The sequence below is a fragment of the Lepisosteus platostomus genome, chromosome 13 (assembly GCF_059453375.1).
Source record: "Lepisosteus platostomus isolate fLepPlt1 chromosome 13, fLepPlt1.hap1, whole genome shotgun sequence".
Lineage (NCBI taxonomy): Eukaryota > Metazoa > Chordata > Actinopteri > Semionotiformes > Lepisosteidae > Lepisosteus > Lepisosteus platostomus.
In genome coordinates, this window is record NC_142623.1 from 2,669,541 (window position 1) to 2,696,038 (window position 26,498).

The window sequence follows — 26,498 nt, forward strand, 5'->3', positions numbered from 1 at the left end:
TCTGGCAGCCAGGAGGAGGCAGTGAATATGCCCATGGCCTCCTGGGCTAGCCCTGCTGCTGCGCAACAGTGGACACTAGCAGCACTGCAGCTTCTTCAAACCTGTGTCATTTCCGTTTTCAGAGCCTCACTCGAACACCCCTTTCCTCAGCCTTCCTCGGGTGAAGGTCTTGAGATCTGTTCTCAGTCCTCATGTTTCTTTACACCTGTGCCCTTGGTGTTGTGTTCACATCTGCCAAGTTTCTCGCTCGCCACCAGGTCTTTGTCTACTTTCAGGCTTCACATGTGAAAAACGGCAAACAGGCAGACAGCAGCACCACAGTGCACCTCTTTCCAATATTTATTATCACACAGTCCCTTGTCCCTTCTGCATGCTAAGAAAATGATATGCTGACACAGTGCTCAAAGTAGTTGCTCGTCTTCTAAGTAAACAAAGTACATTACGAAACACAACTAGACACACAGCTATTATTTGCAAACACAGAGAAGACATTCAGTGAGAAGAACAGAACAGGAGAACAGGGAGTCATGTGGCTTATTGGTGTTCCTGCCAAGGCCTGAAGCCATTCCTCATATCTAGTGTATAAATAGACAAGACACGGACAGCGTACAAGTATACAATCACAGTGTCCCTCTCAACTACAACTGATACACCAGGAGTTTCATTAGAAATGTTTTTAAAATCTCAGACAGTGGACTAATTTTGCGATGTATTTATTAATTTAGAGATGTGTAAGTGCAGTTTAGAGTTTTTCAAAGGCAATCCCCCAAAACAAAAGCTTAGAACCATTAACAAGAAACCATTGAACGGTCAGTGCTTTGCACAGAACTTGAAGTGAGACCCAGAGTCTTGCGAACATGAGAAGATCCTGGTTTGGAAGATTTGCGGTCCGTGTTTCAGTTTCTAAGATAACACTGGAGAGAAACAGTGAATGTTAGAGGCCCTCCGCTCCTGCCTTGTTACAGCTAATACGTTTGTAGAGCTCTGTCTTTCTGAGAGCAGTGGACGTGATCTCCATTCCACCCATCTGTTTTCAGTAACCGCACAATTCTTAATTTAGAAAATGATGATGAGCTGGAGCTCAAATTGCCAGGCGGAGGACCCAAGCTAGTTCTACAACCAAGACAGGATGCCAGTCCAGTTAGAATCTATATAAAGAATGTTTATTTTATATTATATAGTTTTATTAAAGTGCTTTTATACTTAACTATCAGGTGATAAAAGCCTCAAGCCTACAGATAAACGTCTTGCCTGATTTAACTTATCTTTGGTTACAGTGCAGAACTCAAAATTGAGCGCCCAGCCTGCTTAAAAAAAAACTGCATTTCCCAGCTCCCTCTATTGCATGTTGAGGAAGCGCACCGTGGAGGTTTTTGGGAAATTGAGTTTCTTTACATAAAAGAACAGTTTTGAATTGCTGCTCAAAGAACAAAATGCATTAATGTTTTTTTAAAAGAAATTGTAATCTCATCTCAGACAATTTAAGGAACAAGGGCAGTTAAAAAAGTGTTAAATATTAAACTAAGTCGTTATGTTTACGTTTTTTGAAACCAAAGATACACAAATCTTTCTAACGGTCTTTCTAAAATAAAAATAATCTAAAAATCTGTTCATATTCAGCAGCCTTTTTTATTTTATGAACAAGGAATGAGTATTCCCTTATTTCTGGGGGCTGTGTTGTCTTACAACAACAAGAAGAATGGCTGTTGTCAAATGTCGATATGACTTGAATTATATGTAGATACTTTGACGCAGTTAAGACACAGCAAGCATTCACATTCTAAAAAACTGTGAAATCAGGATTCCGTATGCATATAAAGTTAACGGCTTCGCTGAGACTTTTAGAAATTTACGCCACTGAATGTAGCGATTAACGTGCTTTGTAGGGTGGGGCTCAAATGTCACCGCTCGCCTGTGAAACAGCGCAAACCGGGGTGCTTTATCACTTTTCGCCAGAAGAGGGAGACATTCAAAAGTACTCGGCCGGAACGTCAGCACCTGTGTTTCCTTGAAGTTCAGGACATGCTATTGCTAGTCAGCCAGAGCTGAGCATTCATTTACCCTTAAAAGTCAACAAGCTCTTTTCTGCTGAACATTATTAATACCAATTATTGGATATTCAGAATCTTCAGGCACAAAGTCCGTTAGCTTTAGACTTTAAAACCACTGAAAACAATTCACTATGTTCTTGGAGTTTTCTCTCAGGATTAACTAGGAGAGTCACCCCAACAGCATGGAGACAGCTGCTTTCCCATTGCTAGCAATCCGAGGAGTTTAAGCAGCAATCTTTTTGAAAAAAGATAAAAGCCTAGCATAGTTCTGTCCTCTGTTTCGCCTCTATGGTCTCCAAGCCTCAGGTGAAAAGCTTTTTAACACTGTATTGCACCCCAAAATCCAAAATTAATTCTCAAACATAAAAATGTTTATAAATAAAAAAATATCGATGGTGAGGTTTTATGGTATTGTTAAAGTAAAGGCTGCTGCGTCATCATGACTGAGGCCTGTTTGCAGCAGTCACCTGGTGGGAGTCTGGTCCGGAGGTCACAGGACAGCCTGCTGCTCAAACTGCTCTGAGCAGCGGCGTTCCCCTTCAGAGCATTCCCCCCTGGAGGATACAGGGATTTGCCCTTCAAGGTTTTTAAACAATCTCTCTCTCAGGGTGGGGATTTAAAGAAGAAAGCACTGCCCCCAGGGGTAAAAGGTGCAATATTCCGACATGGCCGTGTTCTCTAGCTGCTCTAGACTCTGGCGAATACTTGTTTGAAGCGAACATGATGAAAGCAGGGGTGAGACCTGAGCGGACCCTTGTGTGTGGCTGCAGCACCCTGCTCCTCTGCAGGGGGTCAGGACTCAAGACCAGCTTTATACCCCGACAGGTCTCAGTTATTCTCTGCCCCACCACTCCCTTCAGCGTTCTGTTTTTAAAATGCAGCCCGTCTGAAATACGATTACTGAGCAAGTGTTCACCGCAGGTGGCTAAGCCTCATGCTGCAGTGATCCCAGGGCAGTGGCTGTTTCAGAGCTGTCTCACTTAAGGCAGAAGATGTCTTTATGAAAGCTGCCCTACCTGATGCACTGTCCTAAATGTGTACACATCTAACAATGTAAAAAGAAGTAACTGTCTCACAAGCACCAAACTGCAAAAAATAGATCCTATTTCAGTACGCTGTGGTGTCTTGGTAAACCACCAACCACATCCCTCTGGTGTGAGGTGTGTTTTAAACCACGCTGTTTTTTCTTTTGAGCTTTGCTTTGCTGAGAAGTTTGTTTTCAGAAACGGGGGTTCACTCACCCCAACCCCGTCTCACCGATGACGGGGACAGGGTGGGGCTGTTCGCACGGCCCGCCAGCGGGGCTACTTGGCTGCCTCTTTGTTCTCGGGGGGCCGCCTGTGCTTCTGCGCCACGCCGTAGGGCACGTGGGCCGCGATGGTGCCACTCTCGGTCGCGCCCTCCACGTGGAACATCTGGTCGTCGAAGAAGATGTGCGGGCGGATCTTCTCCAGCAGCGGGCCCTTGGGGGCCCCCGCCAGGAAGAGCGCCTCGTCCGTCTCCAGCCCCCAGCTGCGCAGGGTCTTCAGCGCCCGCGCGCCCGAGCTGGCCGCGCTGCGCGCCGTCACCAGGTACGTGCGGATGGGGCACTCCAGGCGCTGCCCCTTGGCGTAGAACTTCTTCTGCAGCCGGCCCAGGGACTCCAGGAAGCACTTGAGGGGACCCTGCCGGGGGGCGACAGAGCACAGGGGCAGCTGAGGATCATGAAGACAGACAGCCGTCGGCCATTTTCCGAACCGCTTCGTCCAGAACCGGGAGCCGGAGACTGTCCAGGCAAGCAGCAGGCGCAAGGCAGGGAACCTCCATTGCAGGACACTCACGCTCGCACAAATACACAGACGCACGCACACATACACGGGACGCACGCACACACACGCGTGCACACACACGCCAGGGCCAATTTCCCCAGAAGCCCATTAAGCCACCAGTATGTCTCTGGACTGTGGCAGGAAACCGGAGCACCCCGAGGAAACCCACACGAATACAGGGAGAACCTACAGACTCCAGCAGACTGCACCCCAGGAGCTGAGCCCAGGGCCCCAGTGCTGCATTGTCAATCCCTGTGCCAGCAGGGCGCCATGACAAACACACTGTCTGCGCGGTCTGTTTGAGAATGAAACATGTTTGTGTGTAACTCGCCGCCTTCACTGATTTTCACGTTTCTAACAGGTGAACACACAGGTTCACAGGGTTACTTTTGTGCCCTAACCCCCCCCTTCACACGAGGGAGGCCTGTGCCTTTAAGAAAGAGGACACTTGCTCGGGCGGTCAGGTGGGCAAAGGTGTGTAAGTACACAGGTGTCACAAACAGCCACCTCGACGTTTTACGTAAAAAAAAAAACGCAGTTCGGCCACAGCGCCGCGCTGGGACTGCAGTTCTTGTAGTTGTGTCTTTATCCAGCTGTGTGCCGGCTGGGTGTTACGGTGAGTCGCGTTTCCGCTGTAGCCGCTATCTTGACACCGGGCATATGCTCCACGCGCGTAGGGGGCGGAGGGGACGTACGTGCGCCAGGGGGTTGTTCTCGTGCGCCTTCTCGTGCTCGAAGAACTTGTCCAGCCCGTGCGCTTTGACGATCTGCTCCGACTCGTCCGAGAACAGCACCGCGTCCCCGTCGAAGGCGACGCGCAGCTGCGAGTCCGACACCTCCACGGCCTTGTCCGGGCTGAACATGGTGGCCGCGGCGATGCCTGGGGCAGAGGCGCAGAGACACGGAGATCACAAACCGCAGTCTGCTTCGCCTGCCCCCCCACCCAGAGGTCAAGTCCGACAGAAGCAGCGCTGTGCTTCCTTGGGAAAACTGGTATGTTAAAAAAAAAGTGCCACTCAGGCGAGCTTTTAAGAAGAATAAGGAGTGGAAAGATTTTGGTTTGGTTTTTATCGATGTGGCGCACCCTTCTCCTGGAGACTCGTGCGTCATTTCTCCAATGACCTATTCTTAATGAATGAATTGTCTCACCCGCTGGGTTCTAACAGGCTGAGTTATGCTATTCCGAATGTGTGGGCCCTTTGAGCAAAACCTCGGAGACGCACTTCTGTGAAGGGAGCTGTATGAAATAAAGGTGACCTCTTATTGGACTGGAGGTTTCCTGGTCTGCTTTCAAGAAACAGCCTGTGGTTCTTTACAGAACGGGTCCCAGACCTGGTGCAGTGGAGGTGCACCTGTAATGAAGCCCTGGAGCCCCGTACAGTCAGTGGACGCAGCCTCGCGTGCCCGGTCAGATCCACAGGGAATGTGGGCGGAGCGGTGGCTCTGTGGCTCAGGATCTGCGCCTGTGACTGGAAGGTTGCCGGTTCAAATCCCGCAGCCGGCAGAGGAATCCTACTCCATTGGGCTCCTGAGCAAGGCCCTTAACCCTAACTGCTCCAGGGGCGCTGTACAATGGCTGACCCTGCGCTCTGACCCCAAGCTTCTCCCTGTCTGTGTGTCTCATGGAGAGCAAGCTGGGGTACGCGAAAAGATCATTCCTAATGCAAGAAATTGTAAAGGGTTAATAAAGTGATTATGTAAAAAAAAAAAAAAAAAGATCCACAGAGAATAACAGGGGGCCGAGCAGATCTCCCGAGTCTCGGGGGGGCACTCACCTTCCTCCAGCGCCTCCTGCACCTTCTCGGAGTCCGAGGACAGGTAGAGGTTCGTGTGGTAGGCCTTCAGGTAGCCGATGGGGCTCTTCCCTCCCGTCATACAGAAGCGCTCGATGGACAGGTCTGCCCACACACAGCACAGACAGCAGCGCGTCAGCAGCCCCGCCGGACTGCGCCCCCTGCCCGGCGGCGCTCTGCATTCCCTTCCCATGACCCCCTGTCTGTCACGACTATAGTCCCCCCTCCTTAAGGGTGCTCCAGCCCTTTCACTAAAGACTTCATTCTCTGCACCTGTTTCCCATTCCCTGCCCACCTTAAAAGCCAGGCGCTGACGCTCTTCCGGGCTCTGCATCTGATTTCCATATCGTGCCTGGTCCCGTTAAGGTTTTAACCCCTGTTCCTTGTCCCTGTCCGCCGGTTCCGACCCGGCCTTCGTGGTTTTTAATTCTTTCCTCTGATGGATCTCCTGGTTTTGGACTTTCTTGTGTGTTTTTGGATACTCTATGGATTACTCTCGGATTGTTCGCCTCGGCCACACCTCCCCCGTGCACCAGCGCACCTTGGACACGCCCCCCTGTCTTCAGCCCCGTATTCCTGCATGACGTTTCCCCAGTGTTTCCCCACTCCGTCGGACTGTGTCGTCCGCATAGGGTCCGGAAAGAACTGTTCGTTACACTGTCCTCGTCTCGTGCTGCACCACGCCAGGCAGAAACGCCCTGTTCTGTGCTAAATGAAGACTCGGGCTCGGTGGAGCTGGCTCTTTTCACCCTTGCCGTTGCTTTAGAAATGAAGCGAACAGACATAACCCGCACCGGGGTTATGTAACCTGCCGGGGACGCAGCAGATGTGTATTCATGAGGCGTCTGGTTCATCAGCACGCGTTTGTGAACAGTCGTAAACTGTGCACTCTGGACTAACAAAATAAAAAAGAAAAAAACGTTTGCAGAAGTCTGTTTGTTTCAACCCTGCTAATACAAACATCCGCGGATGTTTCCACTGTGTATTTGGGGAGTTTGGGGGACAGGAGAAGAGAGACCTCTGCGCCCCCTTTTCCTCCACATCCCTTTGGGATAACGTGCAGGGCGTGAGAGCTGTCAATTGACCTTTGGCCTTCGAACCCTGTGGTATTACAGAGCATCGCATTTCTGTGGACAGTTTATGCTCCAGAGCCTCAAGTGGAGTGTAAAAATAGCTTACATTGCATTGCTGTTTAGCGCTCGTGGCATATATCAATGTAAAGGATCCATAAATTGCTCTACAATAGCACAAATTATCACAATGTAGAACATCTTCATACAGAGCTATTAGTTGTTAGATTGTTACTTCTAACCTGCATAATCAGATGTTGAATGGGAAAAGCTTAGCTGAAATTTAGAAAGTAGAAGACATCTTAGGTTTATCCCCGGGTCATTCACTGCTCAAGAGACAGCAGTCACTGTGCTGTGATGGAATGGGACAATATTTTTAAGGTTAACTTGTTTCAGGCCTGGAATGTGCCCTCTGGTTAGCTGGAAACAAACTGTGTTTACGGTACTTTCTTCTGACGTGACTGCAGTCTTTTGACTGTTTCACACAATTAGCCAAGAAGGAGATGAAAGGCTGACATTGTACAGATGCTTCCTAACTATATCTGGGGCACTGTGGGGTACTGCACAGGAATTTGGCCCCTGTAAGGCCTGTGGGTCAGATTTGGAAATGTGTGAAAAGGTCACTGGTTCAGTCTCACTGTCAGCCTGAGAAAATGTAAAGGGCCCTTTCCAAAATCACTTAAATGTCATTGATATCTTCAGACTTGCTCATGTCTGGGCTGTGATGCTGTCGGTCTCATCAGTATCACAGACTTGCTCATGTCTGGGCTGTGATGCTGTCAGTGTCCTCAGTATCAGAGACTTGCTCATGTCTGGGCTGTGATGCTGTGACTGGGGAGCCCACTCAGAGGGCTCCTCGGGCTCTTGGGTGCTCGCAGCTCAGTCGGGACTCACTGTAGTGGTTGATGGTGTTGATGAGCCTCACTCCCACCTGCGCGTGGTTGTTGGTCATCAGGACGATGTCGAAGAGCTCCTCGCTGTCCGGGTACAGCTCCCGCAGCCGGCTGTTCACGGCCTCCAGAGCCTGGGCACGCACCGCGGACCGGAGGGGACACACAACAAGACACCCGCACAGACCTGGTCAGATGGCATCTCAACGAAAGACCTGTGAACAGCGTGAGCCGGGAGACTCGGACGCCCAACAAATGAGCCGTTACTGCGACTAAGGAACAATGATATCCATAACTTCAATGGGATTGTCTTCCATCAGTAAGAGGGAGAGTGTTTCTTGGCAATTGTACCTTGAGTTAATGGAGTTTTTAAGGAATGTCCAGGAAGGATGGCAGGAACCACATTCTCCTTCACCTCTGCTGCTCTCTGCTACTCTAACTTCAGTCCTCCATGACGTCACCCCCTGAAAGACCATCAGTACCACCAGGAGCCCCTCTCTCCTGCCTGTATTCCTCTTTCTGCCCTCTCTGTGCAGCTCCCCCTTGGTTACCTCCTCACTGCAGGAGGTCCCGACTTCCTCGTCCTACAGCCAGGTAGTGGCCCTTCAGATAAGCAGGTCAAGACAAAACTACTTCTGCCCAACTCCTCAAAGACATTCCTGAACACATCAGCTAATTGGGGGGATTTTCATTCGCCAGTCTGCCATCGCTCTCTTAATTGCTCTTAATTTTTTTTTCCACCTTCTAATTTAATATTTCCTTAATAATTACTTTCCCACAGAGGAAGGTCAGTCTGCTTCTGACAAACAAGTCTTCCTTCTGCTCCGGGAGCCCAGGGGCTGGGAAAATGCCAGCAAATTTGTGAGAAGCGAAATGGATTTTCCCAGCAGCATCGGAGGAGTGTGGCCATCTTTCTCATCCTCTGACCCAGGCTCTCTGTCAAACTAGTTCTGTAACTAGTCTGAGACTTGGCTTGCGATGAGAAACGTGATGCCTCCTCAAAGCCCATCAGTGCTCTACTGATGCTCTCACTCATCCCATTGCACACTGCTTGTAGAGCCCCGGGGAGCAGCAGGCAGAGACAGAGACAAGCGCTCTGACCTTGACGAAGGGGAAGGCGGCCCCGGGTTCGAAGGGCTCGTTCTCATGGTCCAGCTGGTAGCGGACGTACTCCTCCACGCCCCTCTGCTCGTAGATCTTCTGCTCCTCCTCCACGCGGAAGAGCGCCCGCGAAGACACGGCGATGGTGATGGCATTCTGCGGCTTCGGCTGAAAGGAGGGGTGGGGTTTTATTGCGACGACCCGCGGCATGGCCACGCACCGTGCTCAGAGCTGCAGACACGGCGCAGGGGTTGCACAGCCCTTAGCCCTGGAAGTGGCGAAGAATCCTGTGTCCTGGCCAGCAGGCTCCATTATGTTCAGTTAAGTCCCTAGCACAATCACCCGGTTCATTCATTCGTTATTTTGATCCATTTAATTGAACAGATTTGTTTGCAAGTAATCTGATTGATTAATTGGTCAAACTAATTGTTTCTCCCTCAGGTACGAATGTGTTGCTAATTAAGCTATGCCGATTAAAATAATTTTGCCCTGCCCCATAAGGAACTGAACCGATAACTCCCGATTACAAAAGTAACAAAGACTGAATTTGAATTTATGTAGAAGTGTCTTTGTACAGTATGTGCATTCACTTCCTGACACTGGGGTGAGTGTATTAATGGTGCTGTGTATTCATGTACCTGTATGCAGTCGAGTGTGTTTATATAGGACCATGGACCACAGTGCATTTCAAAGTGTTTCCCCCTGCTTTGGCTGTGGTTGTACCAGGCATCTGCCCTGCTTAGTCGTGGTCTTTCTCAGGGCTGTACGTCCCTTGGGTAATCCACAGTAAGTCTCACAAGCCACAGCTTCATCAGGACATGGTCTGGATCAGGGGTCTCCACCCCCAGCCAGTTTATCTTCCGGGTCTCCCTCACTCGTTAGTTTTCTTGAGGAACACGTGCGATTAAACACGACTCTGTTCAATGAAGGGAAGTCTGGTTCTTGGGGCCTGAAGGTCCTTCACATTTTTGTCCCAAATGATTTCTGAACTTCCTGATTTAAAAAAAAAACCCTTTGTAACTCATCAGAGTTTAATAGCCCCAGGTCTTTAGGGGGTGGTCTGGGTTGGGGGTTTGGGGTGCCCAGGCCTGCGGAGTCAATGTGGTGTGTGCTCTTAAGCAATGGCATGGAGCTGAGCCCCTCTCAGCACAGTGACAGGCTGGCGCCCACCCCCTCATGCCCACCACAGCTCTAATCTTGGCTGGCACACGGAGCAGGGGTTATAAATATAGTTGTATCTGAAAGTTCACAGTGTATTTCAGCTCTCAAATAACGGAAATGACTCAGCTGCCTGAAGCCTTAAGCCCTCAAGTTCTGAAAGAACCCTGAGCTGTTCTTATTTAAGTTTAGTTTTTTAAGTCTCTAGCAATATATTGTGTAGTTTATTTTTGGTGATGTCAAGGCCAGGCTGCTCTGAGGTCTAACAGGTCACCAGATAACCTTGGTTCAGTTGCGGCTACATTAATAACCCCTTCCCTAGATGGTTACTAGAGAGATGGACACTCTCTTACAGTATATATCGTATGTATGCTTTATGTCGCTGATTCTGAAATACCCCTGTTTCTTCTTGTGTTCAATCCAGCTGAGCCCTTGGCCAGTTAGGCTAAATGATGTCAGGATGATTATTAAAACTCGAATGGGGGTAAGTAATTATTATCATCCCTAAGTAAATTTCTGGGCTTTGCAAGTGCACTCAACCAGGTGTGTAGAATCTAGGAATTGAACACCCGTGTTTGGACATCATTAACTGCTGACCTGCTAAGTGGTCTGTAGGCAGATGTAAGGCACAGCCTGTCGATAGGCAGATAAGGAGGGAGTGGATGAGAATTGTTTAGCAGCAGCAATCCTGCAGCAGAATGGTGTCAAAAACAGCATAGAAAGGTGTAATCAATAGGTTCAATCACAGAGATCAATTAGTGTGAGTGATCAAGAGCTCAGTTGGAAAGAAAATTATTCTAGCATGTCTCTGTCTCAGTTCCAGAGCTATTTTAATACATATCACAGCTGCAGCTATTTATATATGTATTTGTGTGTGTAGTTCTGTTTGGGATAGGGAGAGGATTTAAGTGAAGTCTGGGATCTGAAAGAGGAAATGGAGTGAGGAAGACTGAGCTCTTCCTCCTCAGGCAGAGTCGCCACTAAGCCCCCGTTTGGCGTGAACCCAGCTGCTGGAGCTCTTGCCCCTCAGCGCAGTGAGAGTGCAGGGGAGCACAGGAGGGGCGACAGGGACACGGTTATTTATAGATCGTGAGAGAGCCCAGGACTCTCCGAACAGACATGAACAGATTCTCTTCCCACAAGTCTACACTGACAACATACCCATGTTTATGGATTTTGCTCTTAAAAAAATTCTGATGCCAGGGTTAGTGCTAGGCTCATGAACCAGGATGAGGGTCTATGTGTGTACAGTTGTCAGATTTTGCATATCAGTAATGTATAGAAATGCGCTGTGTGCTGTGTTTTCTAAAATTTAATGTTTTGATTTTAATCAGTTGCTATTTTGCTTTTATCCTCTTTCTATGATGTTTTTTTTATTAAACAATGAGTTAGAAAATAATTCCATATCCTTTCAGTGCTTTGTTAGGTTGTTTACCTTGAAAGGCGCTATATTGAATACCCTGTGATTAGTCACAGACTGATCCAAATGGCTTTTACTGTTATCCAGCCATATTGATCATAATACTAGGGGCCCTTGTGGATATGAAAAGCAAAGAGCTTTTGCCTGGACTGGCTTTTGTCACACTTAATTAAAATAATTTCCCTTGTTGCCACAAATCCCTTTAATCTTTAGGGATGTAAATCAGGGGCAAAGAGCTGCAGTCTTCATTAGCAGTAATGATATAAGACATCAAATGGAGAGACTATGATGAGAAAGAGGGAAGATGTTCGTCAGTCACCAGCTGCATTTTGAAATAAAAACCTGCATTAACCTGTCATATGATGGCATATGAGTATGTCACACAATTGTTAACCCTTACAGTACATTTTCCAGTACTTATTTATTTGTGTTAAACACCAACACCCTTCAGTTAAGCATTGATTGTGTGCGTATTTAGTAATAATTCTCTAGATACTCTGCATCAACATGCACAATTTATTTTGGTCTACATACAGTAGGGGACAATCTTTTACAAAAGAGCTAATCTGCACACATTTACACTTTTAGATTCTAAATTTTCCTGTTGTAGCAGAAATGGTTAACAGTAGAAATGGACAGTTTATAGGGGCATAAGCAAGAATTAATTTTAGACTCTAATGAAGATGTTTGTTTACTGTAATGCTGTATCTTTAACACGGCATTACGCATTTATCCCCTTTTGTAATATGCATTATACTTAACGGAAAATGTGATTTATGATTACTTATTGAAGTTCTATTGCTGATGAAGCTGTGTCTTTAAAAGAGCAATATTTTAATGGTGCTTGACATGAAAAAGTGGTAGTCTGTGAGGTCTGCGGTTTGGACTATAGTGCATCACCCCAGGATGTCGAGCAGTATACCACGACAAACCCGATCTGCTTTCTCAAGACAGTCCGAGCAGGTATAAAGTAGATGGTTGTGACCCTAGTGACTCTTTATCTCAATTCGCAGTCTGCGTGATTTCTGTGATGCAGCTCTCGAAAGCAAACGTACAATTCTGCGTGCCAAAAACCTTCCTGCTGTTAGTGACGGGACTGCAATGGCAGAAACGCAATTAGGCGTGCATTTATGTTCAGGGTGGTCCTGGTGATGCTGTCATGCATGTCACACACGTACATCACAGACAGTAAGGACAGGCAGGAGGCAGATCGGGGGGCAGGGAAGACAGCGCGGAGCTGCAGCTCTCTATGCAGGCACGCAGGCACGCAGGCACACCAGTACACCAGCACACAAGCACAGCCAGGCGATGGCAGACTCTTTGAGCCGTCGCGCAGACATCACAGACACCAGCAGCAGGAGAGCAGCCTGGGAGCAGGAGCAGGGGACACACAGGGGGAAGGTGGGGGGAGGTTGACACAGCAGGACATTACCGTTTTGGGTTTCTTGGTGGGGGTCAGCTTGTCGTAGAAAGCCTTGGTGTCCTCCCAGTGGGGCCTACCCTCTCCATTGGCAGAGTTGCCCCCTCTCCTCTGCCGGCCGCTGGCCTGTGCGGAGTCCAGGCTCATGGGTCTTGTTGCCTCGGCTGCGTCTGTTCATCCACGGAGAATCACCCCCCACCCTGCCCTCCCCAGTTGTTACCCCCCGCTCCTCCTCCTCCTCCTCCCAGGACTCCGGGAAATTCCTGCTGCGCCTTCCAGGCACTTCAAGTGGAAGCCAGACAAGGCGGGGAGCTGAGAGGAAGGGGCAAGCGGAGAGGGAGAGGAAGGCTGTGTTCCGATTCCTGTCCCTTTTGGTCTTGCTGCTCTGGTTTTGCTGCCGGTCTTGTTTTCCCCCGTCTCCTCTCGTCTGTCATTTAACCTCTCTCCAGTAATCCCGGAGCTCCCCGGTGTGTGTGTGAGTTCTCTCTCTCCTGCTCTCGCTCTCTCACTCTTGCAGCAGTGTGCTCTCGCTCGCTCACAGCCCCTTTAAACAGCTCGCCGGCACAGGCTCAGGATCGCCTTGCTGACAGCTCGCTGCACGGTGGCCAGCCCACATTCTTAACCCCAAGAGTGCTGCATACCTCCCACCATACAGTACACGCAGCTGGTGTGTGTGCGTGTGAATAGACACCTGCCCTGCAGCTGGTCCACCTGCACTCACACAGGATCCCGCTTGAGCTGAACAGAGCGCTTTCCCTATCCATTATTCATAGCCTCCGGACTACACCACCAGGAGGATGGGAATCCTGATGGCAGCTCCACTTCCAAGAGGGATAGACTGCTTGTTGTCGGAGCTCCGGAAGAGAGCGCACCCCATACCTGTTGCATGATCCCTTGTGATGCTTCACTGAAAGTGCAAAACCCAGACACCCGTGCCCTGTGACCGAGTAAGAGCAAGTCTGTCTTTTTAAGCACAAGGGATAGAATTATTCTACAGAGCATTGCAACACTGCTAAGCGCTTACTGTCTTTTAATATTTTATAGGCTGCTAAGGTGTTGAGTTTAGGTAAGACACGTTTCTTTTTTAATTCTGCACCAAACCTTTGACTTTTGCATTGAAGTTGGAAGCTATTTAACCCTCTCATTCACCTGCATAAAAGGATAGTAGTTTTCACCAGCCCTCTCCTTCTAACATTCATTTTCACAGCTGTAATTGGTTTTATTTTGTTCAGAAATTCAATAAACTCGCTAGATGCATCTAATAGACATTTTCATACTGGGTATCTGCTGTACAAACTCTCCACAAGACAAGTAAAATAAGTCTGCTATCAATTGTTTATGTATTCATGTATAACAGTGCATGAAAAATTATTTACATAGCCTTATTGCTAAGGTTACTTGTACTGTCATATATAGCTTTTTTGCCCAGTATTCTTAATGTTTTTAGACTTCTATTGTTGCTTTATTGATAATTATTTTAATCTTATTAGTTTGCTGCAACCCAACACCATTGCACAATTTGGTCCAAAATTACTTTTTAAAATGTATCTAAGGCCAAAGACATAAAAACAATGCCCATGGCTGTTAGTGTAGTTGATGAGCTGAAAAGGTTATGCCCCCCCGTATATGAGTTAAAAGTATTTTCCTCCAGGTCCAGTAGCAGTGTGCGCTTCAGGACACAGACTCAGCCGGATTCCAGTCCAGAAAGGGAAAATTTCAGTCGCTGACTTCAGCACTGGTCTCGTTGGCTGTTTGAGCTTGTGCATCGAAAAGGGCTTTGCTTCTGAATTACATCTGGAGTTCCATTGCTCCCTTGTGTGCCTGAGAATAGTGTTCATGATTCAAAAGCAGGGAGTCTGTTTGCACAAAGACAGGCTATGTCACAAATCACCGGGCACCTGCACAGTCTGCTCTGCTGCCCGTTTAGAGCAGCAGGTCCAATCATTCTCCTTCATTCACGTGTGGGTCACTCAGAGCTGAGCACTTGCATTTTTAATTGTATTTATTTTAGAAAAAACAAACAAACAATTGCTACAACCTCCACATCTTCACTAAGTGTCCTTTAGAGAAGGCATAGCAGTGTGACCTGAAGCTCTCTCCTTTTTTTCCTGGACGGAGTTTTTTGTGGTTTAAAAGCAGGGATTTGTAGCTTAATCAAGAAAAGAAATCGTGACCTCTGCACAGTCCTGAAAGACTCCGGAAGTTTCCCTGTGCCCTGTACATTCCTGGGTGGCTCCTAAAATGCTCTCGAGAGTAAGAAAGAAAAAGTTTTTTTTTCTTTTCCCTCTCCCTTTCATTCCTTCTGCAGGCACACCTCTTCCTTCATCGCCACTCTCCTCTTCCTCTCCCCTGCCGCCCTACTGCTGGGATTAAAGCAGAGGTGAGAGAAGCACGAGGATCGGTTGCTTAGCAGCGCCTCAGTTCCACCGTTCAGAATCCTTGCAGCCCATTGGCTGTGCTCAGTCCTGACATCACTGCACTGGGCTGCGACTGTTCAAGACAGACTCATTTTACAAATAGAGGCATGCGCCCCCTGCTGGAAGTAAGAAAGAAAGACACAAATTGTCACATTGGGCAGGTGGGCTGCAGGAGATATTCTCATCTCATGCAAGCTTCTTAACAGATTGTCAGGGGTTTCAGCAGGTCTTACCTAGTTTATTTCTGATCCACTGAAACCCTGATAGATGAATACATTCCGCTACCTGTGTTTTGAATGTTAGACTGTAAAAGCTATAGTGTAGTTACCCAGTTCACATAGACGATAGACTGGAATGGACTAACAACACTGAGGCCATCTACATGAAGGGCCAGAGCCGACTTTACTTCTTGAGGAGGATCAGGTCCTTCAATGTGTGTAGTAAAATGTTCCATTTGTTCTATCAGTCGGTTGTAGCGAGTCCCATTTTCTATGCAGTGGTGTGCTGGGACTCTGGGATTAGAGCAGGGAATGCTAACAGGTTGAACAAGCTCATCAAAAAAGCAGGTTCTGTCATTGGGTCTGATCTGGACACTCTGGAGGTAGTGGCTGAGAGGAGAATGGTGTCCAAATTAATGGGCATCATGGACAACGTCTCCCACCCCCTCTATGACATGCTTGTGGAAATGAAGAGCATGTTCAGCAATAGGCTGATCCAACCACAGTGTAACAGGGAGCACTACAGAAGGTCATTCTTTCTTACTGCCATAAGACTGTACAACTCCACTGTGTGTCTGGGCAGGGACAACACTGACCTGTTAAGGGACTAAATCTGAATCCTCTGTTTACAACTGGTGTGAAATATGTGGAAGTGGATTTATCTTTAATTGTGTAATATATATCTACACTTGTGCAATATGCTTGTGGATTGTGCAATATATCTATACTGTGCGATACAACTTATTTATGCACTGTACATTCTGGTTTGTTTTGGTCTATTCTGTATTATTATGTTGTACTGTGCTGTGTTGATTGTGCCTGGCTGCTGTTGCACTGCAATTTCCCTCACGGGAAAATTGTCTTTAAAATGAAGTAGAATATAACACTTGTACTTCCAGGTTTATCAGTATGGCTTATCCATTTAAAAGACAATTTCTGCATTCTTACTTAGAATTTTAGCAGGGCTGTGTGTTGGCAGATCAGTTATAGATTCCAGTTTTACAGGAATGTGTCACTAGAATGGCAGTAGAAGGAATTCAGGATGTTATTGTGGAGGTGTAGTTACTCTGTGATCCAAAGGGATGCTTAAAAGCCCCTAAAGCCCAAGAGGTTCGATTTGCATCCCTTAAATCCACAGCCCTTGGTATCTAAGACACAGAATTTACCATCCTGGGTAGGATTAGCCAATGTCTCCATGGCAACACGGCACAACACTACGTCATCCAGGATGCAGCTCAGGCCCTCCTCGCTCGGCTCCCATTTTTACGTTTAACATGTTACACAAACTTACTTCTGAACCACACCCTCTGCCTGTTCCTGTCGGAAGGAAGGAGGTGGAAAAGCTCCTGTCTGGTTGTGGTTAGAGGCAGTGCAGTGCCACTCGACAGGGTGCTGGTTTTAAAAACCTAGCACAGAAAAGGAAAGAAATTTACCCTCCTCTCAGGCCTCACTGCTATGTCGGATAGTTCACATTTCAGCAGAGCTCTCAAGCTCCAGTGCTGAGTAATTTCTTTAACTGATTGGCTTTATTTGCTTGACTTTTTTACTTGTTTCTGCACTCAGCTCCGTGTTTCAGGAACTCCACTTCAGGTGTATTGTTTCCAACAGCTTTGGCATGATGAACTTAGTAGTAGCAGTAGTCTCTTCTAAAAACTGATACCAGTTACCAACCCCTGTCACTGGTTTCAGAGCTTGCACCTTCAATAGAAAACTGAAATCAACTAGTTTGTGATTACGAACTCGTCTGCAGCAAAAAAAAACAGAAGAGAAAAACAGGTTGGGAACCACTGATAAATTAAACTTTACCACCCCAAGTACCTGGACTGAACCCTTCTGCAGTGGACTGTGGGTTTGCTTCATAGAGCTCAGCAGTGAAGAGGGTCTCTGTGATTCAGCAGCAACACCTCTTTTTATTTTTGGGAGTCTTGGGGTAGCCACGTGCAAACGCCCCATGTAGAGAGTAACACATTGAGGATTTTGCATGCAATATTCTCCCCTAATTAAACGTGGGTGTAATGGGCCTCATGTGAGCACACCCTGAACATGAAGATGGCAAATGGGTGGGAAGGGTGTGCGATGCTGATTGGGATGATTCTGCACTGTAAGCTCTGGCAGTATTGGATCTGGTTGCCCCTTATACAAACACATCAGGAACTATCGCCTTCTCAGAGATGGGCTGGGCTGTGCAAGATTTACCATCACAGGTCTTTCTTCATCAATTCTGTTGTCACTGATGAGGGCAGTGGAGTTGTTGGAGCTTAACATACGTCTGATTTCAGCTTGGCCGAGAACATCTGTAGACAGACTGGTATTATCTTTTAATAAAGGATGTGACCCCATCTCTAATCGCCCCTCCCCCTGCCCCACCACCCATTCCATTCCATCCTGGAACCCCTTCTCCCTGGAAATAAAACCACACAGTTCGTTTGACATCCATATTTTTAATTTTCTATGTATTAAAAATAATAACACATCTCTTAGTTCTAAGACTCTTACAATATTGAAAGAACGGTACTCAATTAAACTCATGTTAATCAGCAGTTTGGACATCTACGGCACAGATATACAATGCAAAGGCATATTGCACAGACTTGGCTCACAGAGGGGCTCTCTGCCTTTTTTTACACTTTATCTTAGGTCTTTTTATGTTACGTCTGGGGACTGAGAACGGACCACCTAAAACAGGGATACTGGGATGTGGACAGGCCCTGAGAGTCCTACTCCTGGAGGTGCACTGTTATGTTAAAATGCCCATTCGGGACTAGCCTGAAGAAGGCATTCTCACATGGCTCACCACCTGTCCTTTCCATATTGCCTGGATTCTGTGCACGTCACAGACCATTTTCATTTGGGCCAAACCTAACAACAGTGGCGGTCTGGGCCAGTTCCGTCAATAATTGATATTAATAAAATTGATTTGATTCAGTAGAATGAAACCCTTTGACTCTCCAGGAATGATAATGGAAATCACGGATCTAACACAAAAATCCAAACACAGCCCCTCGATCGGGACAAGGGCTGGCTGTTTTGGTACATTGAAGTGTGTGTTACATCCAGATGGAGTCTATTGCAATCCAGTTTGATCCCTGCTCACTCTATACAACAGACTATTTATGCCTATTGATACACGCGAAGTTCTGCTGAGCTCAGACCTAATGGACAGAGCTCAGAGGAGAATCTGGAGACTAAATTGTTTGGTCTGCACTGAACAATTGCGGAAATGAATAAGATCTGGAGACAAACAAAATGTGAGAAAAATATTGTGATAACATATTGTTGCAATCTGTATTCTCCTGTTGAGTTACAGGTAAACTCAAAAATGTTGTTTGACAGTAATCTGAATTTTAGGGAATTTCCAAAGCTTTTTGCTCCTGAGCAAATATACCACTTTTCTGCCAGTAATTGTAATTGTTTAAAAAAGAAAACACAAAAGAGATGGCACTGCTGATCAGAGGTGTAAATACAGTATCTGCTGTTTAGAGATTTGCAAGCTGAAACACCTCTGTTGCTAAGGAGCAATAGGCTTTGGATATTTTTCTTATACAATTCCAAAGGTCCATCTTAAAAACAGCAACTCCTGGATATAAGAGATTACAATAATATTTATTAAAATGTAGACACAACCTTGACTTCAAAAATACACTCAGATAACTCCAGAGACCAATTTGCTTTGGCACAGTGGATCACTCCAACTTACCCTTTGAAATAAATATGTATGCACAAAAAATCATCCCCTTTCAGTACCGAGTGTAACTTTTAATATTCTAAATAATATGTTGTAGTGATAAAAGCTGTGGTTGCATTGTGAGGTCGATATAATTCCTTTGCTAAGCATTCCCAGCAGCCCATTCCTAACGGTTATAGTTCTCTCTTCAGAAACAGAGTAGAATTCCACAGTGCTCCAAAATAAAGTACCACACACTCACAAGACAAGCCTTTAAACGATTCTTTGGATGGGAAACCTTATTTTGCTTACTGATTTAATATTTTTTTCAGTCATCTAAAAATATCAATTTACAAAAAAATGTTTTGTGCAAGCACGTTAACTTTTTTCTGTAAACGACGTTTGATTACGCTAAGCAATGGTTATGATCAATGTGAGAATGTTGATGCGTTGCGTGCTCATTTCTGTTTTAAAGGCACATTTTTCCTAAAGAATTTTGTTGCCCATTCAATTGCCTCTTGACAGATTCCCATTATACTGTTTTTGCCTGCTCAGCCAAAAGTCTGTGTTTGGCTCAGATGTTGGCTGTGTTCTGCTGTTCTGGACACGGACACCAGATGGTGCTCAATGAAACCTTTCCACAGCGCTTCCCTGATAATGCCAGCTGCTGGCGGCACAGATGCACAAAGCCAGGGGAAGCAGGAATGAATGCCAGACATCTTCCAGCTCTGCTCTCAGGAGGACTACATGCATGAACTACTTGTGCACGGGTAGGTGAACTGGTAGCTTTCGACTCAGCCTCAGCAGTGAATGACAATTGCTCTAGATGCAGTGGAACGTAACATAAGACCATAACAAAAGAGAAGGAGTCCAGGGTATCGGCTTCGACAGCACCCACAACCCTTTGTGTAAAGAAGCGCCTCCTGCTCTCCTCCTCCTCCTCCGATGTGTGTTTCTGTGCTGATTCTGAGGAACGCAACAATGCTCCATTTGTTTTTTCTGCTCCTCAAACCTGAGGCCAGCTCCTGCAGATACAGATATGAGGTCAACTGTGAAGCTAAAAACCTGAGCTCTCCTATCTTCTAGAAAATGCTGGAGCAAGAGCCACCTTGAAGGACTTATCAGGCTGTGTCCGTCACCCTGCACAGGGCTTCTCGACTCGCAGCCCTTCCAAACTGAAGCGGTACCTGAGCGTCTGTTCTTTAATTGATAATTAGCAGAGTCAGCAGCTTCATGGAATTGCAACAGTTTGAAAAGCCCTCGTTTCAAGTGTCTTCAAGTGAACTTATCTAGGTTACCTTTTGAACATATGGGAATTTTAAATAACTGCAGAGAGAACAGTAGAAAACACCGTCGCTCTCCCTTCATCACTCTGGATGCTTAGATCTGGCCTTGGTTTCATTGTAGCAGGATGCAGACAAATGTGGGATTGCACTGGAGGCGTAGATTTCAGTACTGTGGTAAGGGCCACTAGATGGCAATATGAACCAAGCTTGAGATTCCAAAAGGTGCTGTCATAGACAGTTTTGAAAACATATTTTTGGTGACTTTGTGTGATCTTCTGCTCCTAACATTTAAACATAGCTCTTCTCTGTACCCATCGTAGCACTGTAAACCTTTTCCCCGTTGGAATTCTACCACAAAGCAGGTGGTGAACTTCAGGTGGAAACACTGTGAAGTACATCATGAATCTAGTCCGATCGTAAAAGAAACTACGACGACACCCATCACCGGAACGAACAACTCGTAGAAAAATGGTACTGTCCCACGCATAACAGAAATCACTGGTGCAAAGGTTTAAACTATTTGATGTATCTACAACAGGAGACAGAAACAACAACAAGGATATGCAGGTCAGCACTTTGGCTTGGGGGGTCAAATTTTTCGCTGTTATGAGCAGCTGGGCATCTCTGAAGACCAAAGCCTCCAGCTGGGCAACCCTACAGACCATAGCCTGCAGCTGGGCAACCCTACAGACCACAGCCTGCAGCTGGGCATCTCTGCAGACCACAGCCTGCAGCTGGGCATCTCTGAAGACCAAAGCCTCCAGCTGGGCAACCCCTACAGACTACAGCCTGCAGCTGGGCAACCCTACAGACTACAGCCTGCAGCCAAGCTGTGATGCATAAACAGCTCCTTATGACATCACAATACCCACCATTCCTGAGGAACATTTATGGTGCAGTTCAGAGGAATGGCTTTGTACCATTCCTCCCATTACCCTCAGATTCTCTGAATAAAGGCAACATGGTCTAGGAGTCCGCTAGGACATCTGGGGCTGGATTTGGGGAACCAGAGGAGACCCCTTTTCCTCCCAACAAAGAAAATAGAGACCAGCTTCTGCTTGGAGACAATCAGAGATGCTGCAAGGATATACCATCTCACCTGATCATACAGGGCCAGGCTGCAGCAGGCTGGAGCGATGGTGTTGAGTTCCCAGCCTGGAGTTCCCCTGGTCAGCAGAGATCCGTACTCCAACACAACAGGATTCATCAGTCACACACACACAAACACACACAGTCAGGGTAGAATGTAACATATACAATAATAAATATTTAAATTTATGATTACTGTAATATACAGTTTTTTTATGTAACAAAATGTTACATAAACTGCTTCTTTCTCCCTTTTCTTATCAGATGTTTAAAGAGCCGAGAGGCACTCAATCAGCTTAGAGCGTTTGGACTATGTTGAGAGCCATTTCTGCAGCAATTTCTTTAAAGACTTCAAGTTTGCAGCGGTTTGTTTTCTGTTTTTGTTTGCCAGTCTGAGATTTTCTGCTAAATGACAATATAAACCCTGATACTGACAGTTTACCTAAAGTGTATGCACACTTAACATTGCCAAATCTCCCTGGAGCTCTGCAAGGGGGACGCACAGTCACCATCATCAGTTTCTCCTGTTCTTCTTGCATTTAGTGGATTTAATAAACCCTCTGTTAGTGAGACCCCTCTCAGATTACATTCTTCAGAACTGAGTCTTTGTCTTGAACTCCAACAACGTGCCCAGGGAAAGGGCAGAACTCCAGCAATATCTGGGATGGTGTTGCAATTCCTAAGACTGTGGAAATTAGCTGCCTTTTTCCTTCCCTTTTAACATCTGATTTTTGTTCACAGAGGAAATTTGAGTCCCGTGCAGTTTTTCCGATTGGTTATCAGAACACTGAAATTGCAGGCCTGCCTCCAGCCTACTTCGTACTTCCAAATGCTTGGAGCATTCCTAGCAGTGTTTTGCCACTAAACAGGTAACTTTAAAAAATTATAACTCAAACATGCTTAAAATTATTAGCTGCTTGTGTATGAAAAGAAGCATTTAAGTGTACCTGTAAAAATACTGTTCCTGGAGGTTGTTAACCGGTATTAGAACTGAAAGTTTGTGGCTGTCCAGAACCTACAGTTCCATGGTCAAAGACTGTTAATACATCTTTGACTGGATTTGATTTAGATCACAAAAGATAGAGACCAGCCTTTGCTTAGTGACAGTCAGAGAGTAACAGAGTAGCTGCAAGGCTATCCTGATCGTACGGGGCCAGGCTGCAGCAGTATGGAGCGATGGAGATTCCTTGGTCAGAAGAGATCCCTTTTCATACATCTCCGAAAATCCAGAGAAAAGTGGGAATATAACTTATAGTAAGGAGGAGACTCTCTTAACCCTCTTTATATGTCCCATTAAAATGATGACTTCTTATATTGATTTTCAGTTTGTTTTGCGTCATTGGTATAAGTCATTTGCTTAGCGGACGGCTCATATTAGGGTTGGTAGACAGACACTGGTATGAGAAAACTGTACGGTACAAATGAGTGCAATTATAGTACGATTTCCAGGAGAGCATCAAGACAAAATCAATGTATATGACCTGCTTTCAGCTCGCACGGTACCTTCGGTTCCACATTCTGACAACCAAGGAAAAGCTGCAGTTCGAATCTCACATCAAGGTTCAACCCCCCCCTCACCCCCCCCTCCCGGAACCTCTCTATTTCTGCATGTCGCACTGCAGGAGCAGCACAATGGAGGGGTCACTCTTGGCGGCCTCCTTGAACTCCTCCAGCGTGATCTCGTCGTTGTGGTCCTTGTCCATCTTGCTGAAGATCTTGTCGACGCGCTGCTGGGGGGTCAGCCCGTCCTCGTTCATACGCATCATGATCACCGTGCCGACCATCTTGTAGATCGCCTGGGGAACGCACAGAGGGGAGGGATAGGCAGCTGTCAGCCGGGCAGCTAGACATCAGACCATCTCATCCACTCTCCAAGGACCTTGTTCAGTATGTTCGTTCTCTGATAAATTTGTAATTGAGTCAGAAACTTAGAAGACAATTTTACCTCGTTAACTGGCTCAGTTCAGTAATCAATACCTGGAGTGAGCAAAGTCCAGGAGACACCTCAGCCCTCTGGCTCTGGCTTGACGAAAGTGTTTGAAAAACCAGCACCAATCCCAGAATTGAACTATCCTCACTGAACCCTAAACTAGCGCTACACTCCAGTACATTCAAACACTCAAAACCTAGAGCTACTTAAACCTACCATGCATGTATCTTGAAGTGTACCTGGGTGAATAATACAGTAGCTGTGCTTCCTGGTCCAATGGCAGTGCTGTGAGCAGAGCTGCGTTTTTTAAAAGAATAAGCCAGAGGTCACCCCGAGACGCTCTGTTGCGCTGGGAGCGACCCTCTCCCTGGAGGCCTCACCTCGATGATCTCCAGCATCTCCATGCGTGTGATCTTGCCGTCCCCGTCCAGGTCATACATGTTGAAGGCCCAGTTGAGCTTCTGCTCGAAGCTGCCCCGAGAGGTGATGGACAGGGCGCAGATGAACTCCCGGAAGTCGATGGTGCCGTCTCCGTTCTTGTCGAACGTCCGGAACGCGTGCTGGGCGAACTTGGAGGCGTCGCCGTAGGGAAAGAACTGCAGGGGATGGAAAGAGGAAAAGAGGAATGAAAGGCCCTTGTCAAGGGCGTCGCCCCTCACCGGGCGGGCCTGGTCCTGCATTCCTGGGTTTCAGACACACCTGGAGCCAACCAGAGGCTGAGTGTCTAATTGAATCAGGCCATTTCCATCCATCCATTTTCTAACTCCTTCATCCACAGGCTTGTGGGGAGCTGGAGCCTGACCCGGCATGCAATAGGCACAAGTAAGGATTCACCCTGGACGGGATGCCAGTCCATCGCTGGGCGTTAATCAGGCAATTTACTGAGAGCAAAGAACCATCTGTTTGAAGCAGGACAAGAATGACTTCTTTACTCCCTTCAAACGGCATTTTTCAGTTTTACGAAGCTCTGTCTTTTGTGAGTGCCATATACAAAAGGTTCAATGGAAATGCCAGCAAAGTTAACTGATGTAATGATAATAAGAACAATTCCTTACACTTATATATCTGGAAACTCCACTCAAAGTGCTTTACAGGTAATGGGGACTCCCCTCCACCACCACCATGACAGCAGCCATCCCCACACACAGGCTCTCAGTGGGGAGAAGAGCAGAGTGATGAAGCCAGTTCAGAGATGGGGATTATTAGAAGCACATGACTGGTAAAGGCCAATGGGAAATTTGTCCAGGATGCCGGGGTTACACCCCTACTCTTTTCAAGAAACGCCCTGGGATTTTTAATGACCACAGAGAGTCAGGACCTCGGTTTTACGTCTCATCTGAAGGACGGCGCCTGTTTACAGTATAGTGTCCCTGTCACTATACTGGGGCATTTGGACTCACAAAGACCTCTTCCAGCAGCAGCCTTAGTTTTTCCCAGGAGGTCTCCCATCCAGGTACTGACCAGGCTCACACCTGCTGAGCTTCTCAAGCATGGATGGGGGTTGGGGGGTTCTCTCACCTTAACGTAGAGCTGCTGGAACTCCTCCAGGTTGAGGATGCCAGTAGGACAGTCCTTCAGGAAGCCCTTGTACCACTGCTTCAGTTCACTCTCGTTGAACTCGGTGCTCTTGGTCAAGTCATCCAGGACCTCCGGGGCCAGTTTACTGTTGTGTTTCCCCATGGTGCACTGCTGTATGGGCACACAAGTAAAGGTGGTCACAAGCTGATAAACATGCTACAGTGTTTGTCCAGGAAGGAGCTGCCCCCAAAACTCTCTGCACAAGGGATCACAACCCAGTCTTTCTGCCAGTCAGCGGCTTTGTCTGTGCACATTTTTGGGAGGTCTGTGGAGCTGCAAGACACTTTGGCTTCCTTGACCCCTGGTGAGTTTCCAATAGATATATCATACTACTGGCACAGACACTAGCTGTAAAATTTATGTATACAGAAATGTTTAGTGGATTTAATGTGACCTGTGAGTCATAATGTTGTAGAAATTTCAAATCTGGCTTTGTGCAAATAGCACAGAAAAAAGTATCCACTTTCAAAAGAGACTGTTCCATGCTTTCTCAATACAGGCAGTTCTGGAAGAACCACCATTAATTCCAAACCACATCTGGAGCAAGGATATTTCAACAGAAGTGCCTTTGTCAGAGAGCCATGTAGAATGATTAAAAAATAATTTCTCAGTGTAAGCACTGTTAAATTTTGTAATAGCCTTTTACAGAAAAAAATGATTTATGGTACGCTTCGCCTTTTGTATAATCCCAGATTTCATGCAGCTTTGCTAGATAAAGCCTTGCAGTAATGGCCAGCATTTGGACACCTGTGCCATTCCCCATGAGGCAATGCTGGACACAGTCCTGTACACAGTGTAGATCTAAACCACCAGCCACAGGACAGTGCTTTCTCAGCCAGGACCATTATCAGAGGAGCCACACTCATGACAGATCGCTCTCAGTTTTCTATGACCACGAATTAAAAGAAACGGCTTCCAGAGACAAGTGTCAATATTTACTTAAATCCCAGGCTTTTCTTTGAAGTGCTCAGAGATCTCAAACAGAGGAGAGGCAGGGTCAAGGTGCAGAAAAGCTGCCCCATCTGATGTATTAATGGGTAGTGTTTGATCAAAGTGGCATGCAGCCATTATACCTTTGAGTCACCCAGACTGCTCCAGTAACATCCCCTGCTAATTGGGTCTGCAGATTATTAGTGTACATAAGACTGTGTTCCTGGTTGATTTATCTAGTAAAATAAAGCCTTCAGTAAAATGTGGATTCTTTTTTAATTTAGCACCTTGTGTGGGTATCAGTACAAAAGTAGATAAAACCGTATTTTGCTATTGCAGGGGTAGTGTGTGCCGTGACAGTGCCCTGAGCACCCTGACATTTGGACTAGGTGTGCAAGGCAGACCTGACAAGAAGACTTCAGTATTAAATCAGCTGGTAGCTATGCCTGTCTGACCTGATAGGGTGATGTCAGTTTAGGCTCAGCTAGCTATGCCTGGCTGACTTGATAGGGTGATGTCAGTTTAGGCTCAGCTAGCTATGCCTGGCTGACTTGATAGGGTGATGTCAGTTTAGGCTCAGCTAGCTATGCCTGGCTAGCTTGACAGGCAGACTTCAGTTTGGCACCCAAGTCAAAGTAACAGACAAGAAGACAATGCATACCCATAGCAATTTTA

The 26,498-nt window shown here is 46.7% G+C and overlaps 2 protein-coding genes and 1 long non-coding RNA gene across 8 annotated transcripts in view; 1 reads left to right on the forward strand and 2 right to left on the reverse strand.

The window, feature by feature from the left end:
* Nucleotides 1-316: 316 nt before the first annotated feature.
* LOC148649619 (cytosolic 5'-nucleotidase 1A-like) lies at nt 317-13,304 on the reverse strand. The gene is made up of 6 exons (XM_088602538.1): nt 12,724-13,304; nt 8,714-8,881; nt 7,617-7,746; nt 5,635-5,757; nt 4,555-4,739; nt 317-3,715 (listed from the first exon to the last, which is right to left on the reverse strand). The coding sequence occupies exons 1-6, from the start codon at nt 12,856-12,858 to the stop codon at nt 3,356-3,358; spliced, it is 1,101 nt and encodes a 366-aa protein (XP_088458664.1). The 5' UTR covers nt 12,859-13,304; the 3' UTR covers nt 317-3,355.
* The window catches only part of LOC148649620 (uncharacterized), a 66,846-nt gene continuing 45,052 nt past the window's right edge, over nt 4,705-26,498 (forward strand). For both annotated transcript variants that reach the window (XR_015925886.1, XR_015925887.1), the window contains exons 1-5: nt 4,705-4,852; nt 13,485-13,658; nt 15,020-22,254; nt 23,008-23,272; nt 23,747-25,197. This is a non-coding gene — a long non-coding RNA (uncharacterized LOC148649620). The remainder of the gene's footprint in view (nt 4,853-13,484; nt 13,659-15,019; nt 22,255-23,007; nt 23,273-23,746; nt 25,198-26,498) is intronic.
* On the reverse strand, nt 17,768-24,995 carry hpcal4 (hippocalcin like 4). Of its 5 annotated transcripts, none has more exons than XR_015925885.1 (4): nt 24,834-24,995; nt 23,696-23,911; nt 21,396-23,181; nt 17,768-20,035 (listed from the first exon to the last, which is right to left on the reverse strand). XR_015925885.1 is itself a non-coding variant. In XM_088602545.1 (3 exons), the coding sequence occupies exons 1-3, from the start codon at nt 24,993-24,995 to the stop codon at nt 22,984-22,986; spliced, it is 576 nt and encodes a 191-aa protein (XP_088458671.1). In that variant the 3' UTR covers nt 17,768-22,983. The 5 variants fall into 5 exon arrangements, 1 of the variants encoding a protein (XP_088458671.1); XR_015925884.1 differs by having other exon boundaries at nt 17,768-21,000; nt 21,169-23,181; XR_015925883.1 differs by having other exon boundaries at nt 17,768-21,008; nt 21,070-23,181.

Coding starts and splice junctions, on each gene's coding strand:
- LOC148649619 (XM_088602538.1), bottom strand. CDS start 12,858: ATGAGCCTGGACTCCGCACAGGCCAGCGGCCGGCAGAGGAGAGGGGGC. Junction 4,740..5,634: donor GCAGGAGGCGCTGGAGGAAG/GTGAGTGCCCCC, acceptor CCTCTGCCCCAG/GCATCGCCGCGGCCACCATG. Junction 3,716..4,554: donor AGAACAACCCCCTGGCGCAC/GTACGTCCCCTC, acceptor GCCCCCCGGCAG/GGTCCCCTCAAGTGCTTCCT.
- hpcal4 (XM_088602545.1), bottom strand. CDS start 24,995: ATGGGGAAACACAACAGTAAACTGGCCCCGGAGGTCCTGGATGACTTG. Junction 23,912..24,833: donor TCCAGCAGCTCTACGTTAAG/GTGAGAGAACCC, acceptor CATCCCCTGCAG/TTCTTTCCCTACGGCGACGC. Junction 23,182..23,695: donor AGATGCTGGAGATCATCGAG/GTGAGGCCTCCA, acceptor TGCGTTCCCCAG/GCGATCTACAAGATGGTCGG.